Source organism: Stegostoma tigrinum, chromosome 23 (assembly GCF_030684315.1).
Source record: "Stegostoma tigrinum isolate sSteTig4 chromosome 23, sSteTig4.hap1, whole genome shotgun sequence".
NCBI classification, from domain to species: domain Eukaryota; kingdom Metazoa; phylum Chordata; class Chondrichthyes; order Orectolobiformes; family Stegostomatidae; genus Stegostoma; species Stegostoma tigrinum.
In genome coordinates this window covers 47,560,060-47,574,380 of record NC_081376.1, presented here as the reverse complement: position 1 = coordinate 47,574,380, position 14,321 = coordinate 47,560,060, and the positions used below count along the sequence as shown (strand labels likewise).

At 41.7% G+C, this 14,321-nt stretch overlaps 1 protein-coding gene across 7 annotated transcripts in view; it reads left to right on the top strand.

The window, feature by feature from the left end:
* The window catches only part of fbxl16 (F-box and leucine-rich repeat protein 16), a 290,017-nt gene that overhangs the window by 269,313 nt on the left and 6,383 nt on the right, over positions 1-14,321 (top strand). For all 7 annotated transcript variants that reach the window (XM_059654147.1, XM_059654148.1, XM_048552820.2 and 4 more), the window contains exons 4-5: positions 11,696-11,780; positions 14,279-14,321. The exon at positions 14,279-14,321 is cut by the window's right edge and continues 21 nt beyond it. In XM_059654147.1, the coding sequence (XP_059510130.1) occupies positions 11,696-11,780; positions 14,279-14,321 (128 nt within the window). The remainder of the gene's footprint in view (positions 1-11,695; positions 11,781-14,278) is intronic.

Below are 14,321 nucleotides of genomic sequence, written 5' to 3'. Positions count from 1 at the left end.
AAAAGGTATGCATAACAAAAGGTTAGTATTTTAAATCACGTTAGCAATAATTATCCCCTTAGAGGACACAATGTGTTCAATCACTGATTAAATTCTGCCCTCTGGGCTGAAGAATGGGATACATAAAATGGTAAACAAGGCTCATCTTTTCCTATTATTTTTCTGCTTCTCACTTCTCCTTCCTTCCTTGTTACAGTCCATTTTGTCCTCAAATAGTTCAGTAGCTGAGAAACGTATTCCACGAGGCCCCTGTTTTCCCAGCAACATTGGAAGAGGGAGCAGTACTGGGACCAAAAGAAACATTTCACCAACAAAACGCTATCTGATACTGGCATTGTCTTGTTTTCTGTACCGAGCAGCAGTTTAATAACAGAAGTAAAAATCTGTTGATGGTTGATCTATCCATTAATAAGAAGTGACCTTTATTGAAACTTCTTCAGCCAGAGAGTGGTGAATCTATGGAATTCACTGCCACAGAAGGCTGTGGAGGCAGGTCATTGAGTACATTTAAGACTGAGATAGATAGGTTCTTGATTATCGAGGGGATTGAGGATTACAGGGAGAAGGCGGGAGAATGGGGTTGACAAACTTATCAGCCATGACTAAACGGTGGAACAAACTCGATGGGCTGCTCCTATGTCTTATAGCCTTATGTCTTATATAACACCCTGCGGGGTCTTGACAAGCTGGAGAGGATGCTTCCTCTTGTGGGAGAGCCTAGAACTATGGACTCACAGTTTTAAAATGATATCGTCACCCATTTAAGACAGAGATGAAGAGAAATGTTTTCTCTCAGGGGATCATGAGCTCTCTTCATCTAAAGGCATTGGAAGTAGAATTTGGAATGTTTTGAAGGCAGAGGTGGCTAGATTCTTGGTAAGCAAGTTGTTGAATGGCTATTTGGGGAATGCAAGAGTGTGGTTTCTGCTATGATCTTATTAAATGGCAGAGTAGACTCAATGGGCCGAATGGCATACTCCTGTTCCATGATTGTACCATGTTTAGGCATTTGGTATGTGACATTCCAGGCATAATAGTGCACTTTCTATTTTAACCAGATTCACCGTTGGACTTACATTCTTAAAAATAGCGACTATAATTCATTCTGTCAATCCATGTTTCCCAGTTCTGTTACAGGTCTTGCACTGCTTTTGGACAGAGGTGACACATTCATGACAATATTCTGGTCTTATTTGAGTTCTGTTAGCTAAGCAGTCAACAATCTATTTATATCTACACCTCACATATCCCCAGCATTTTAAAGTTAATTTCATTGGATTTATTGGCATCGTTTACTAAATCCATATTGGCTGCTCTCTTTAAGCTTTGGAGTTTGAACTTGTATGTTTTCCAGAAGATTTTGGCTTACTTTGAGATCCATAATACTTCGAACCCAGAGCTTACTGCTTTTTGAGTACCAGGATAAGCTACAGCAATGATTTGTATTTATTTAATAACTTAAAAGTGTGATTAAGTATATAAATTGCCATATATAAATCTGTATAAGATATAAAATATCCCAATGCACATCACAGAGAAAGAGACTGGATGGCTAGCCTTAGAAGACAGGTCAGCAGAACTATCGGCAGGAAATGTTTTTCAGTGAAGGGCCAAGAAGTCAAAATGAAGCAGGCTTTAGAAATATTTCTGAAGTAGGGTCCCGACCCGAAACATCAACTTTCCTGCTCCACTGATGCTGCCTGGCCTGCTATCCTCCTCCAGACCAATGCTGCGTTATCTCTGACTCCAACATTGGCAGTTCTTACTATCTCTTTATAAATATGATGTTTTGATTTGATTTGTTATTGTCACATGTACCTAGGTACAGTGAAAATTTTTATTTTGCATGCTCTTCATATCATACTAAGTAATAAAACAGAGTGAGGAATACAATATTACGGCTGCAGAGAAAGTGCATTAAAAACGAGATCAATATTAGATTTGAAATTTGAGAGGTCCAATCAGAATTCTAATAATAGCAGAGGAGAAGCTGTTCTTGAATCCATTGTTATGTGTGTTTAAGCTTTAGTATTTTCTGCCAAGTATGTGTGAACTGACTGAAACCTCAGCCACCAAAGATGTTGCAGAGGAAGGGGAGATAAAGAGCACAGAAATAAAGAGCTGAATGTGTAGAGGAATGGGTATGAAACTGGAAAATGAAAATCTTTTGGAATGCGGAACATCTTGAAGCTAAGCACGGTGATGTCTCCTCGAATGCGAGGTGTTGCATTTTGGTAATACAACAAGAACAGGACTTATACAATTAGGGCCCTGGGTAGTGTTGTAGAGCAGAGAGGCTGAGGAATGCAGGTACTTAATTCTTTGACATTTGCATCACAAGTTGACAAAGTGGTTAAGAAGGCACGTAACAGGCTTGCCTTCATTTCTCAGACCTTTTGAATACAGGAGTTAGGACATCATGTTGAGATTGTACAGGATATTGGTTAAGCTATAACTGGAGTACTAGGAGAGGTTCTGGTCACCCTGTTATAGGAAGGATTTTATTAAACTGGTGAGGGCTCAGAAGAGATTTACCAAGATGTTGCCAGGAATAGAGGGTTTGAGATGAAAATGCTGGGACTTTTTTCACTGGAGCGTAGGAGGCTGAGGATTGATCTTATTGAGGCTATTTTTAAATCATGAGGGGCATAGATAAACGGAATGACAAGGGTCTTTTCCCTACGGTGGGGGATTTCAAAACTAAGGGGCATATTTTTAAGGTGAGAGGAGAAAGGTTTAAAAAGGACATGAGGGGTAACTTTTATATGCATAGAGTAGTTCACATGTGGAAAGAACTACCAGAGAAAGTGGGGGATGCAGGTACAGTTACAACATTCAAAAGACATCTCAATAATATTTCATGAATGAGAAAGGTTTGGAGGCATATGTGTCAAGCACTGGCAGGTGGGATTAGTTTAGTTTGGGATTATGTTCGGCATGGATTGGTTGGACCCAAGGGTCTGTTTCCATGTTGTATGACTCTGTGACTCTATTCTGGGAAATAGGCCAAAGGCAGGTATATGGCGTTAGGCCACAGATCAAACATGTTCTCATTGAAAGACAGGAACGTGGTCAAGAGGATGAATGGCCTCCTCCTGTTTCTATGTTGCAGCCGGTCTCTGGAGCTTTTGTCATACTGACTTCTAAACACCTTCAGAGTAAACGTATGGGTTTCTCAAACACTCAGCTTGCAGCAGTTCTCAGGCCAGTTTTCTTGCTGGTTTAGCATTTCAGTCTCTACTGTCTACAGCGTTCACAGACACCCAATCTCACTGACTTCCTGGATGTCTTTGTCTCTTACATGTCATTGGTCACTTAGGCAACAGCCCAATTTTTTAATATGTTGAACTGTTAACCCTCGACTCTACTCAAAGGCTATAAACGCTCATTAAAAATACATTTGAGATTTTACAGTGCTCAAGTTCTAAAATGAAATTAAAGCTATGCATCTGCCCGTCTGTACCACATATAAAAATACAATTCAATCCTGAATTGTCCTCAAACCTGTGGAGGCTGCCTTTGGCTTACCGTGCCTGGTCATTCTGACTGAGGGGGTTCTCTCCAGACTTGATTTGAGAACTATACCTCCTGGATCTTGAGAAAAGGCTACTGGCTTGCAGCAAGTGCAGTGTGTTGGAGTATACACTGCCGGTATATAGTACAGGTACAACAATGACATAGCACAATGACATACAGCAATCCCTTTCACTGATGTCTCCTGACACTCCGTCAAAGGGTCAATAACGAGGAGGCATAATTTTAAATTGAACGGTGGGACGTTTAGATGGAATTTGAGGAAACTTCTTTTTCCCCCAAGAAGGTGGCAGGAGTCTGGAATACACTACGTGGGAGGGTAGTAGGGGTGGGAAACCTCACAATTTTAAAAAAAAATGTGGATGCGTACTTGAAATGTCATAACACTTAAGGCCACGGGCCAAGTGCTGGAAAGTGGGACTAGTGTGAATAGGCCGGCACGGCACTTGAAGAGCTGAAAGGCCTCTTCTGGACTATATGAGTTGCTCGGTTTTGTGTCAGCAATAAACATCAAGACAAGACAGCAGTGCTGTGATCTTTTATGGGAATAGAGGGATACAAACCACGTGCAGGTAGATGGGATTAGTTTCGAATGGCATCATAGTTGGCAGGATGTGTTGGGCCAAAGAGCCTTTTCCTGTGCTGTACTGTTCTATAAGGTGTAACTGAGGAACTGAAGAACAAAAAGGCAGGACAAGGGAAAGTGAGACAAGGATGCTGTCAGGATTTAGCTGACTCAGAGTGAGTTAGCTCTGAAAGAGCAGTGTGTACTGGGATGTAGGCTGAGTGTCCAGTAAGCACTGGGTCCTTGCAGTATTCCAGAGAGAGAGAGCTGCTATAGGGATGCAACTTGCAGGTGTGGACAGGCTAGTACATATTGGGTGCCAATGTCTTTGAACATGGGCTGTGTGTAGTCACTGCCCATGGAGCGTGCCCTGGGACATTAGTACCTGGTGTCCAGGATGGAGGTCTGGATGAGCAAGCAGTGAGATGTAGTCGCAGCTACCTGCTCAGACTGTCATAGGTAGGAATTCTCAGTATCTAGTTTGGGAAAAATGGGAGCTTCATATCAAAGAGGTGCGATCAGGTAATAATGAGGGTGATACAGAGTGATATCCTCATTACTAGGCCTCTCGTCACTCCCTAGAATCTTGTCTCAATGTCTTGGATTTGGTTGGTAAATGCAATGTTTCAGTCTCAACGTCTCACCTGAGTTTTCCAAATTTCTCACCATAGTCCACATCGTTCAGGGACTGGAAAGATTCCACTCATCAGCAAGCAGCCTGGGTCAGAGCTTTAAAATGGCTGGATTTATTGGGGGCCAACTGCATTTGGGTATATTATACTTCAGGTGTCCTTGGGAAACATAGGTATAGAAATTGTTCCATTTGTTCCTATTGACTTCATAAAACATCACACAGTGAACATAAATTTCTAGCCATGAAAATCAGATAGAAAGATATCAAAGTCATACAGATGTAATGTTAATGATTCAAACCAGCAGAAAACAGACCATTATCAAATTCAGTAGAAGGTGGAACCATCTGCCCAGTGCAGCTCAATTCAAAAAAGTCACAATCAAATTGCTCTTGACCTATGGCGCCACCAGGAGTACATCCAATTCAGATCTTCAAGGCACAAAGGAGATTGCAATCAATTGGAGGCAGTGCAAAGAGACACATGGCTGGTGTGTGAGATCCAGTGCCTATGATGTGAGGAAAGGTCAAGAAAACTCAGACTGTTAAGTCTGATGAGGCAGAGCATGAGTCATGCCCTTGTAAAGATATCCTAGAGGTTAAATGGCATATGTGGACTGTGACTTCTAATTACGGTTTGTGGGTAGACCAAGAGGACATGGAGACAAACTTGTAACAGGGCCAGCTTTAGAACTGGTATCAGGAAGCAGTTCATACAGGTTAATGAACGCAAAAGCCACAAATGCATTGAATGAAACAGCTCCATGCAAAAAATCAATGCTGACTGGAGACTGCGTTTGGATGAGTGAAGTAAAATGGACCAAATGATCTACTTGGTTTTGTCACATTTATGAGAGTGGTATAATGATGACGTGTGTTACCAGATGTGAATACATCAGTGGTGTTTTCAAAAGAAATATGTGTATATGCGTATGGCTGAACGTACAATCTCAGAACCGGAGTCAGCAGCTCAAACCTGCTTTGCCATTTGATAAAATCAAAGCTGATCTGTTTGTAGCGTTTACCTGCTGGTCTAGCCCTTACACATGCTAGCTCAGAGGCCACAATATACAGTCCTTGGTTACTATCTGATCAATTTTATTGAATCCCTTTGCCAATAATGGATAGTTTGAATTATCTTTGTCATATTCATTGTGCAGCATGGTTCTACCACTCGTTTGGAATAAACAGATTCTGGATCAATAAAGTTATATTCAAGTGGTTTTCCCATTGATTCGGAAGGTTCTGGGATCCAGATGTTCTCATGCACAAATTGCAGACAGCGAGTATGCAAATAAAGAAGGTGATTGGGAAGGCAAATGGAAGTTTGTTATTTATTGCTAAAGGAATTGAGTATAAAGTATAAGTTTTCTGAAGAAGGGCCTAGGCCCGAAACGACAGCCTCCCTGCTCCTCTGATGCTGCTTGGCCTGCTGTGTTCATCCAGCTCTACATCTCAGAGAATAAAGTGGGAAATGTTGCTGCAACTGTATAAGGTATTAATGAGACCATGCCTGTGTTACATGTAGTTTTTGTTCCCCTTAGTTGAGGAGAGGTGTAGTTGCATTGGAGGCAGTTCAGGAGAGGTTCATTAGATTGATTCCAGAGATAAAGGGTCTTATTAATGCCAAAACCTGGATAGTTTGGAAGGTTCCCCTTCATGTTTTGCAGGTCTCTGATCAGGATTTATGTGTTATATCTCTTCTTCCATCTCTCCAAAACATCAAGGTAATGATAGAGACAAATGCCAAACCTGGGGAGCTTTCAGTATGAGTCCTGGCAAATGGCTAATCAAGGATTATTTCAAGAAGGACATGGAATTTACCCAGCGTCCTGGTCAATATTTGTCCGTCCACTAAAATTACAAAGGTAGATGATCTGGTCTTTTATCCCATTGCTGCTTGAAGGTCTTTGCTGCAAAGACTACCTACAGCACATGGTCTGCAGTGGCTCAAGAAGTCAGCTAACCACTGACTTCTCAAAGACATCTAGGAAATGGGCAATAATTGCTGATCCAGATAGTGACGCATATCTCCCATGAGAGAATAAAAATAAGATTTCTCAAGTTTTCTAAAATTATAACAGGAATCACACTTCAAGAATTTTCATTGGCTGTAAAGTGTTTGTGAATATGTAGGTATCATTAACAGCAAGATATCATTGTACACATCTTTCTATGATTCAAAGAGCTCACTCCTTCCTTCATTATTGATATTCTCTGAGTATCTTCAACATTTCGAAGGGAAAAAAAACTTAAAATGATATTAGCTACAGTTCATGCCATTTGATAAAATCGTAGCACATTAAATGAAACATCATGGACAAAATAGCAAACAAAAAACAATGAAATGGTAATAATTCCATGTAGGGTCAATTGTTTAAGTGAGTTTTATAATGGCACTTTATTTTTTATTAGATGTTGTGGTATACTACAGATTGATGTGTTCGTGTAGGGTATAGTACAGCAGTATTACTGCTGTGTTATATCAGAAGGCATCTTTGAGAAATCTAAGTACGGTAGCTTTATCTTTGCTGAAAGTGGATTGACTGCTCTTATGAAAATTGAACGGCAGCAATATAAATTATTGAAACTAATATAGATTTCTGTACTGAGTTGTCCTGAGTGGAGTCTGTGGAAAGTTGGAGGAAGCATACAAGCAGCATTTTTGGCACATTAGTCAGCTCAATTTCTCCCAGGTCCTGCTTAGAGCAGATTTATTTCCAGGCTACTGATGTTTCTGCTGCTATAATTATCAGTATTTGACCTTGAAATGAGCCCACAACCACACTTCAACTGAGAAAATTAGCCATTTTGTGCCTTCTTCCTCTGATTAAATGAGGGCTCAGCCGCAGTCTGTTTTGTTGTTTGAAATAAGACAAAACTTTGATGCATGGGCTGAATGGCCCAGGCCCCTGTGTGATTTATCCCTGTAACTCTGAATGTAGTTGTTCTTTTCACACACCTGCCCATTTGGCTAAAAGAAAAATACTTTGGAAAATATTGCTTCTGGCATTAAAACTTGACTTGCTTTATCAGAGGAACTTATATAACATTATGTTTTGTAAGGGTACTGTTAAGAGCAGCAATTGTGCTGAGGAAATAGATAAACAATATGTTTAATAGTTTTTTGTGGGAAAAAAAAGAGTGACATTATTGCACGCCAGGTGCCAAAGTCAATAAAATGTTATACTGCAGTACAAAGAGGAATAGTATTGTCGATGTGGCAGTGTTTTTTTTACCCGCATAGTCTGTGATGCTGCCTAGGAATTACTGAAAGCAGCACTTTGTGAATCAACTCCTTTCCACAGAATCTTGAGACTACTCCAACTCCAACTCCACCTCCAACTCCACCTCACAGCCATCTTCTGGCCTGTAATTTGTCAACTGGCCAACTGGAGGCAATAACAAATGAGATAACACTAAGCGCAGACTTTGCGTGGAATCTTCTCATGCTAAAGAGTTCTGATGGTGAATTAGGGGGACGGGGGGGGCACTGCCACTTTGAAGGTGTAGGCACTAGACATGTGTAATCGTGTGGTGGTCGCTCCATCAGATGCTCCCCACCAAGCGCATGGCAGAGATTGAGCTGGGAGCCACTGGTTCCCCTGTTCCCTCACAGAGTTGAAGTGTTTCTGGAGATCCTGGTATCATTTATGCCGCTATGTCATTTCTATGGTTTAAATAATTAATTCCTTCCTTCATAATTGATAATCACTTATCCACATCACAAGTGGCATCCAGGTAGGCATTCACTCCCTGCCATCCAAAAGCCTCAGTCTTTGTGAAAAGCTTGTCATCTCTTGTCATTTCATGAGTAGATGAAGAGAACTTGCATGGATCTCATTCTGGCTTGAATCTGAATGAAAGGGGAAGATGGGGAGGTGTCACAGCTTTGTCTGGGGTGTGTCTCAATTGTCCTACCTTTGGTGTCTCTTCATCCATTCATCATTACTCCTTCCCGGTCATGCTTGACCATCTATCAATCAGAGCTCCCCCTCCCACCACCATTGATTAGTCCTGGGGCAGACTGGAACTGTCCCAACTCACAGCTTACCATTTGCCATTCTCGAATCTCCACCAATCCTCTTTGTCCTGCCCTCGGTTATCTTCACTTCTCAGTTCGTCACCATTGATATCTACATAGTTGTGCTTGGAATTGCCATCCTCTGACAATGACCTTCCCTTGGGTGATCCAGCTTCCTGCCCTATTCAGCATGAGCCTTCGGAGGGCTGCCAGGTACCAACACCACCCCACCCCTCAGTCAGTCCTGCCTGTTCACCTTTCACAGCCACCATCTGGCTTCAGTACATCACAGTCTCCTCCCCTAACTTCAACAAAGCTCAGCAAATAGAAGAAGCAGAATAGGGCTCAATGTTCAGAACCACAGGTCACAGTCTGAGGATTCTGATCACTTAGGGTGGAGCCGAGGAGACATTTCTTCACCCAAAGAGTGGTGAGCCTGTGGAATTCATTACCACAGGAAGTGTTTGATGCCAAAACATTGAATGTATTCAAGAGGCAGCTAGATATAGCACTTGGGGTAAATGGAATCAAAGGATATGGGGAGAAAGCAGGACTAGGCTATGAGTTGGACAACCAGCCACAATCATGATGAATGGTGGAGCAGGCTCAAAGGGCTGAATGGCCTCCTGCTCCTATCTTCGATGTTTCTAAGTTTCTTCATTCCAAAACCACCAAATACTGTACACCACCTTTAACCAGTTGCGAGTCCTCAGTCATCTTTCCCATTTGCTGCATACTTAAATCCCAAGGTACCATTTAACGAGGCAAAGTTGTGTTTGGTGAGTGTGCATGATGCGCTAATGTATTAAAATAAGATTCCTGCTGTGATTTCACCTCATCCCGACCCGACCACCTCCCCACCAAACCCAAAACCAATCTGCCAGTAACTTATATCCAGTTTTTATGCTACAGTTAGGCAGCTGATGTTTTGCCTCCTGCCCAATTAAGCGTCACCCGCTTGCCTCATTTCCCAATCCTGGGAGTTTCACATAATCCTGCCCTTTGAAACTGGAGGAACATTTGATGAAGGTAATGATGTAAGTGTAATCAAATTAGCTGGAATTTTGGGCTAAGTGTAAGGCTTTGGAAGTAGTTAGCATAGGTGGCCTCAGAAGGAACTCGAGCCACTAGTGGCACCCTTGACACAAAACAGTAATGTTCCCTCCAATTCTGCATTAATGTGTTCCATCATGAGTTTAAAGCAAATCTATAGTAACTTCTAAGAATAAGTACTTTCTGAAACTGAGAAAAACATACCTATCGAAGAAACACTCTTAAGTATATTTTAACAATAATGAGATTGCCCTCCCGAGTTTCTTAATCTTTGTCATCCCTTCTACCAGTTCTTCCTCACTCATATTTGCGCTAGAACGCTCATATATAAAAATTTCATAGAGTGCCCCCTCCATAAAGCAATACATTTTCTGTATGAATTGTAGTTGTACAATTAAATATATACTTATTCTTGCTTCATTTACTCAAATGGAACTTTTTGTTGGAGCAAGCCCATCTGCTGAGCACTTCACTTTGACATCTCCCATATCTGCAGCCTGCTGCTTGGTTGTATATACCTGCTTGTATGTGAGATTTTGTCCTCTCCCCTGGAAAGGTTATAATTGGAAACGTTACAGACAAAATCAGAAGAGCAACGTCTTCATTGCCGAAGGAGGAAAAAATCGATAAGATATGGAAACCGAAATACCTGTTCATCTCATGCATAAAGAGTCACCAATCATGTTGGTTGAAACAACTGACTTACTGCTGATAATACTGATGACTAAACACGACTTCAAGTTATTGAAAAGGGATGAAATCTGCCTTCTTGCTCAATGATGCTAGAATCCTTGCCTTGAATTTTTTTCTAACTCATTCCCTGACACGTGCCTAGATCATTGCCCCTGTAGATCAAATTCCAGGATACAAGGTTAGAGGTTGGGAGTCCTGCAGAGAGTAACTCACCTCCTGACTCTTCAGAATCAGGAATGAACTGGCATTCTCTCCACTTCCTTGGACGGTTGAGATTGTGACCCTGCAGAAGAACTAGAGTAACTGGCCATTGCAAGATCTATCACAGCAGCTTCCTATTAAGCATCATAGGAAATGTGTTCTGCCCTTGTCAGAGTGAAAAATAATATTGCAACGGATTCTAGATGACAGACCACTCGATTTTACTGAAATCATGCATGTATACTCCAGCTGTGGGAATCACACAGAGCAGTTCTATTCAATAATGTCCCAAACGTTATCATCTAAGAACCACTTAATCTTTAGAACATAGAACATAGAACATAGAAAAGTACAGCACAGTACAGGCCCTTCGGCCCACGATGTTGTGCCGTGGAATAATCCTAATCCAAACGTAAAATAACCTAACCTACATTCCCCTCAATTCACTGCTGTCCTTGTGCATGTCCAGCAGTCGCTTAAATGTCACTAATGACTCCGCTTCCACGACTTCCACTGGTAAACTATTCCACGCGCTCACAACTCTCTGGGTGAAGAGTCTCCCTCTGACGTCTCCTCTATACCTTCCTCCTAACACCTTAAAACTATGACCCCTCGTGGCAGTCAATCCTGCCCTGGGGAAAAGTCTCTGGCTATCGACCATTATTCTGACCACTTTTCAGTTGTTTTATTGCAGTGACATGTTAGCAGAGTAAAACACTCAACAGGGCTTACTGACTGGTCTTAATTATCACCTGATGAATTTAAAAGTCTTACGCTTTCTCCTGAGCAGAATCAGATTGAGTTCGTAAGTACACAGCGTTGCTAGTACCGAATATTGAAAACCACTCAAATCTACTTGAGTAATGATTTCAGTCGAAAGAGAGAAGTTGTCAGCCACAGTCTGTGGAGCTGGTTGTTAATTTCAGTTGAATGCTACTGCAGTGTTTATTCCCCTCGCTCCTCCTAATTGTTCCACATGTCTTTGATGTTGTAGATGCGTGCGGATCACTGACACTGGACTTGGCTATCTCTCTACAATGTCTTCCCTGCGCAGTCTATACTTGAGATGGTGTTGTCAGGTATGTATTGCAAGTAAAAAAAAAATTCAAGTAATTTCTGTGCGTTAATATTTTTAAAACTCATGCACGGGATGTGGGCATCAATGGCTAGGCCAGCGTTTACTAATTACCCAGAGGGCAATTAAGAGTCAACCACATTGCTGTAGGTCTGGAGTCACATGTAGACCAGTCCATTTAAAGATGGCAGATTTAATTCCCTAAGGTCCAGTAGTGAACCAGATGAGTTTTTACAACAATTCACAGTGATCACAGTTATTTCGAATCAAGTTATTCACCCACATCGCTGGTGGATGCAGGACTTGTTACTTGATGACCTTTGCAATTTTTTTCCAGCTTTGCTTAAGTTATTGAATCCCAGTTTCACCATCTGCCATGATGGGGTTTGAACTCATGTCCTCAGAATATCAGCCTGGGGTTCTGGATTGCCAGTCCAAAAACAAAATTATACATCATCACTTCCCTACAGCTACAAAACAAAGTTATAGAAAGAGTGAAGTCAGTCTTAAAACTGAAAGAACTGCTGGAAATCAGAAGCAAAAACAGAAGTTGCTGGAAGAGCTCAGCAGATGTTTCGGTCCTAGACCCTTTTACTGAAGAAGGGTCTAGGCCCGAAACGTCAGCTTTCCTGCTCCTCTGATGCTGCTTGGCCTGCTGTATTCATCCAGCTCTACAGCTTGTTATCTCAGATTCTCCAGCATTTGCAGTTCCTACTATCTCTGTAGCCAGGAACATGTTTTTTCATGCAGAAGACAGAATGGGGGTTGGGGTACGGAGTAAATGATAAATGAAGATAGAACCCCAAGAGAGAGAGCTGTTGCACAGACAAAGGAGTGGGTAATAATCTGGCCAGGAAGGTGAATTGCTATTGAGGGGCATTGTTAATAGGTAACAATGGGTTCTGTGTGATACCAGTCTATGTGATAACAAGGCCTGGTGTGTGGGTTTGGGGTAAGGACATGGGAGAAACTCTTAGAGTTGTTGAACTCGATATTGAGTCCAGGAGACCGAAGAGTTCCCAAGCAGAAAATGAAATGCTGCTCTTTCCAGCTTGCACTGAGCTTCGCTGGAGCACTGCAGCAAACCCAGGACAGAGATGTTGGCCAGGGAACAGGGTGGACTGTTGAAGTGGCAGGTAACTGAAAGCTCAGAGTCTTCTTTGTGGACAATCTGTGAAGTCAATCTGACTGCTGTTCCAACAGAGCTTCTGACAGAATTAATCATCTGTGACGTGACTAGTGCATTGAGTTTACAACAATAGATTTGTACAAATATATAGTACAATGATTTTGGCAGAGTGCCCAGAGTTAGTATTAGTGTGGATGGGAGATAATGTTAATAGAGGGACAACACTGAGAGAATAAGTATAAATATAGAAAATCTTAATAACAAATTAAACGCACAATGATGGAATCAGTGTGAGCATAGGACTGTAAACAGTGAAAAAATAAAAAAGGTTGAAATATTGTTGCATGAATATCCGCTGTTTGGAATACTTACATTCAGGTAAAAATGGAGGCAACCCATTCAAAATGCGCTCTTTACTGCAAGTTTGCAGAAGTGTTCCTGGATTAGGAATCATCTTTTACTCTCAGTAATCATAATTTCTTTTATTTTAAAAAAATATTTTATTCATAAAAATATCTTTATATTTATTCATTGAGGCAGTTTGGTTCTGTACTGTAGCATAAGAAGAAACAAATAAACTTTGGATTTTGGCTGTGTCCAACAAACAAACTAAAGGCATTTCTTACTAATGCAAAATTATATTTACTTATAATTGTGGCACTGGGAGGGTCCACTAACTGGGCAGACCCTCATTTAACTTCAGCAGATCTCAGATGCTGGTCTTCCCCCACTGCACCTTGGCAGCAGCTGCCCCAAGCTTTAGTGCATCCCTCAGCACGTGATCCTGGACCTTGGAACGTGCCAGTCCGCAACACTCAGTCATCCTTAACTCCTTGCTCTGGAAGACCAACAAGTTTTGGGCAGACCAAAGAGCATCTTTCACCAAACTGATGGTCCTACAAGCACAGTTAAAGCTTGTCTCGGTATGCGTCCCAGGAACAGGATGTAGAGTCTGGCATCGTGGAGCTACTCGATAAAAACTGCTGCATCTCTCTCCAGAGTTCCTTTGCAAAGGCACATTAGAGCAGGGGATGTGTGTCAATCGCTAACCCCTCCCCCCACAGCCACTTTGAGTGCAGTGTGTGGTGGCACAGAGCTGTCAGTAATCATGATGCCACAGCCCGAAATCTGTTGGTCTTTCAGAACAAGGAATTGACCTTGACTGAGTGTTGTAGACTGGCACATTCCATGGTCCAGAACTTAGGACGTATCCCAGGGCGGTTTCTTCAGTGAAAGTAACACAAGTCCCTGAGCAGGCCTTTCTATATGAAATTCCTCAAATTGCTTCATTCTTACATCATACCAACAGTTACAATTCCTAGATATGAAATAATTTCTGGATAACTAACATATTCATATCCTTCTTTCCACAGGTGCAAGATTTTGGTTTACAACATCTCTTTGGAATGAGGAGTT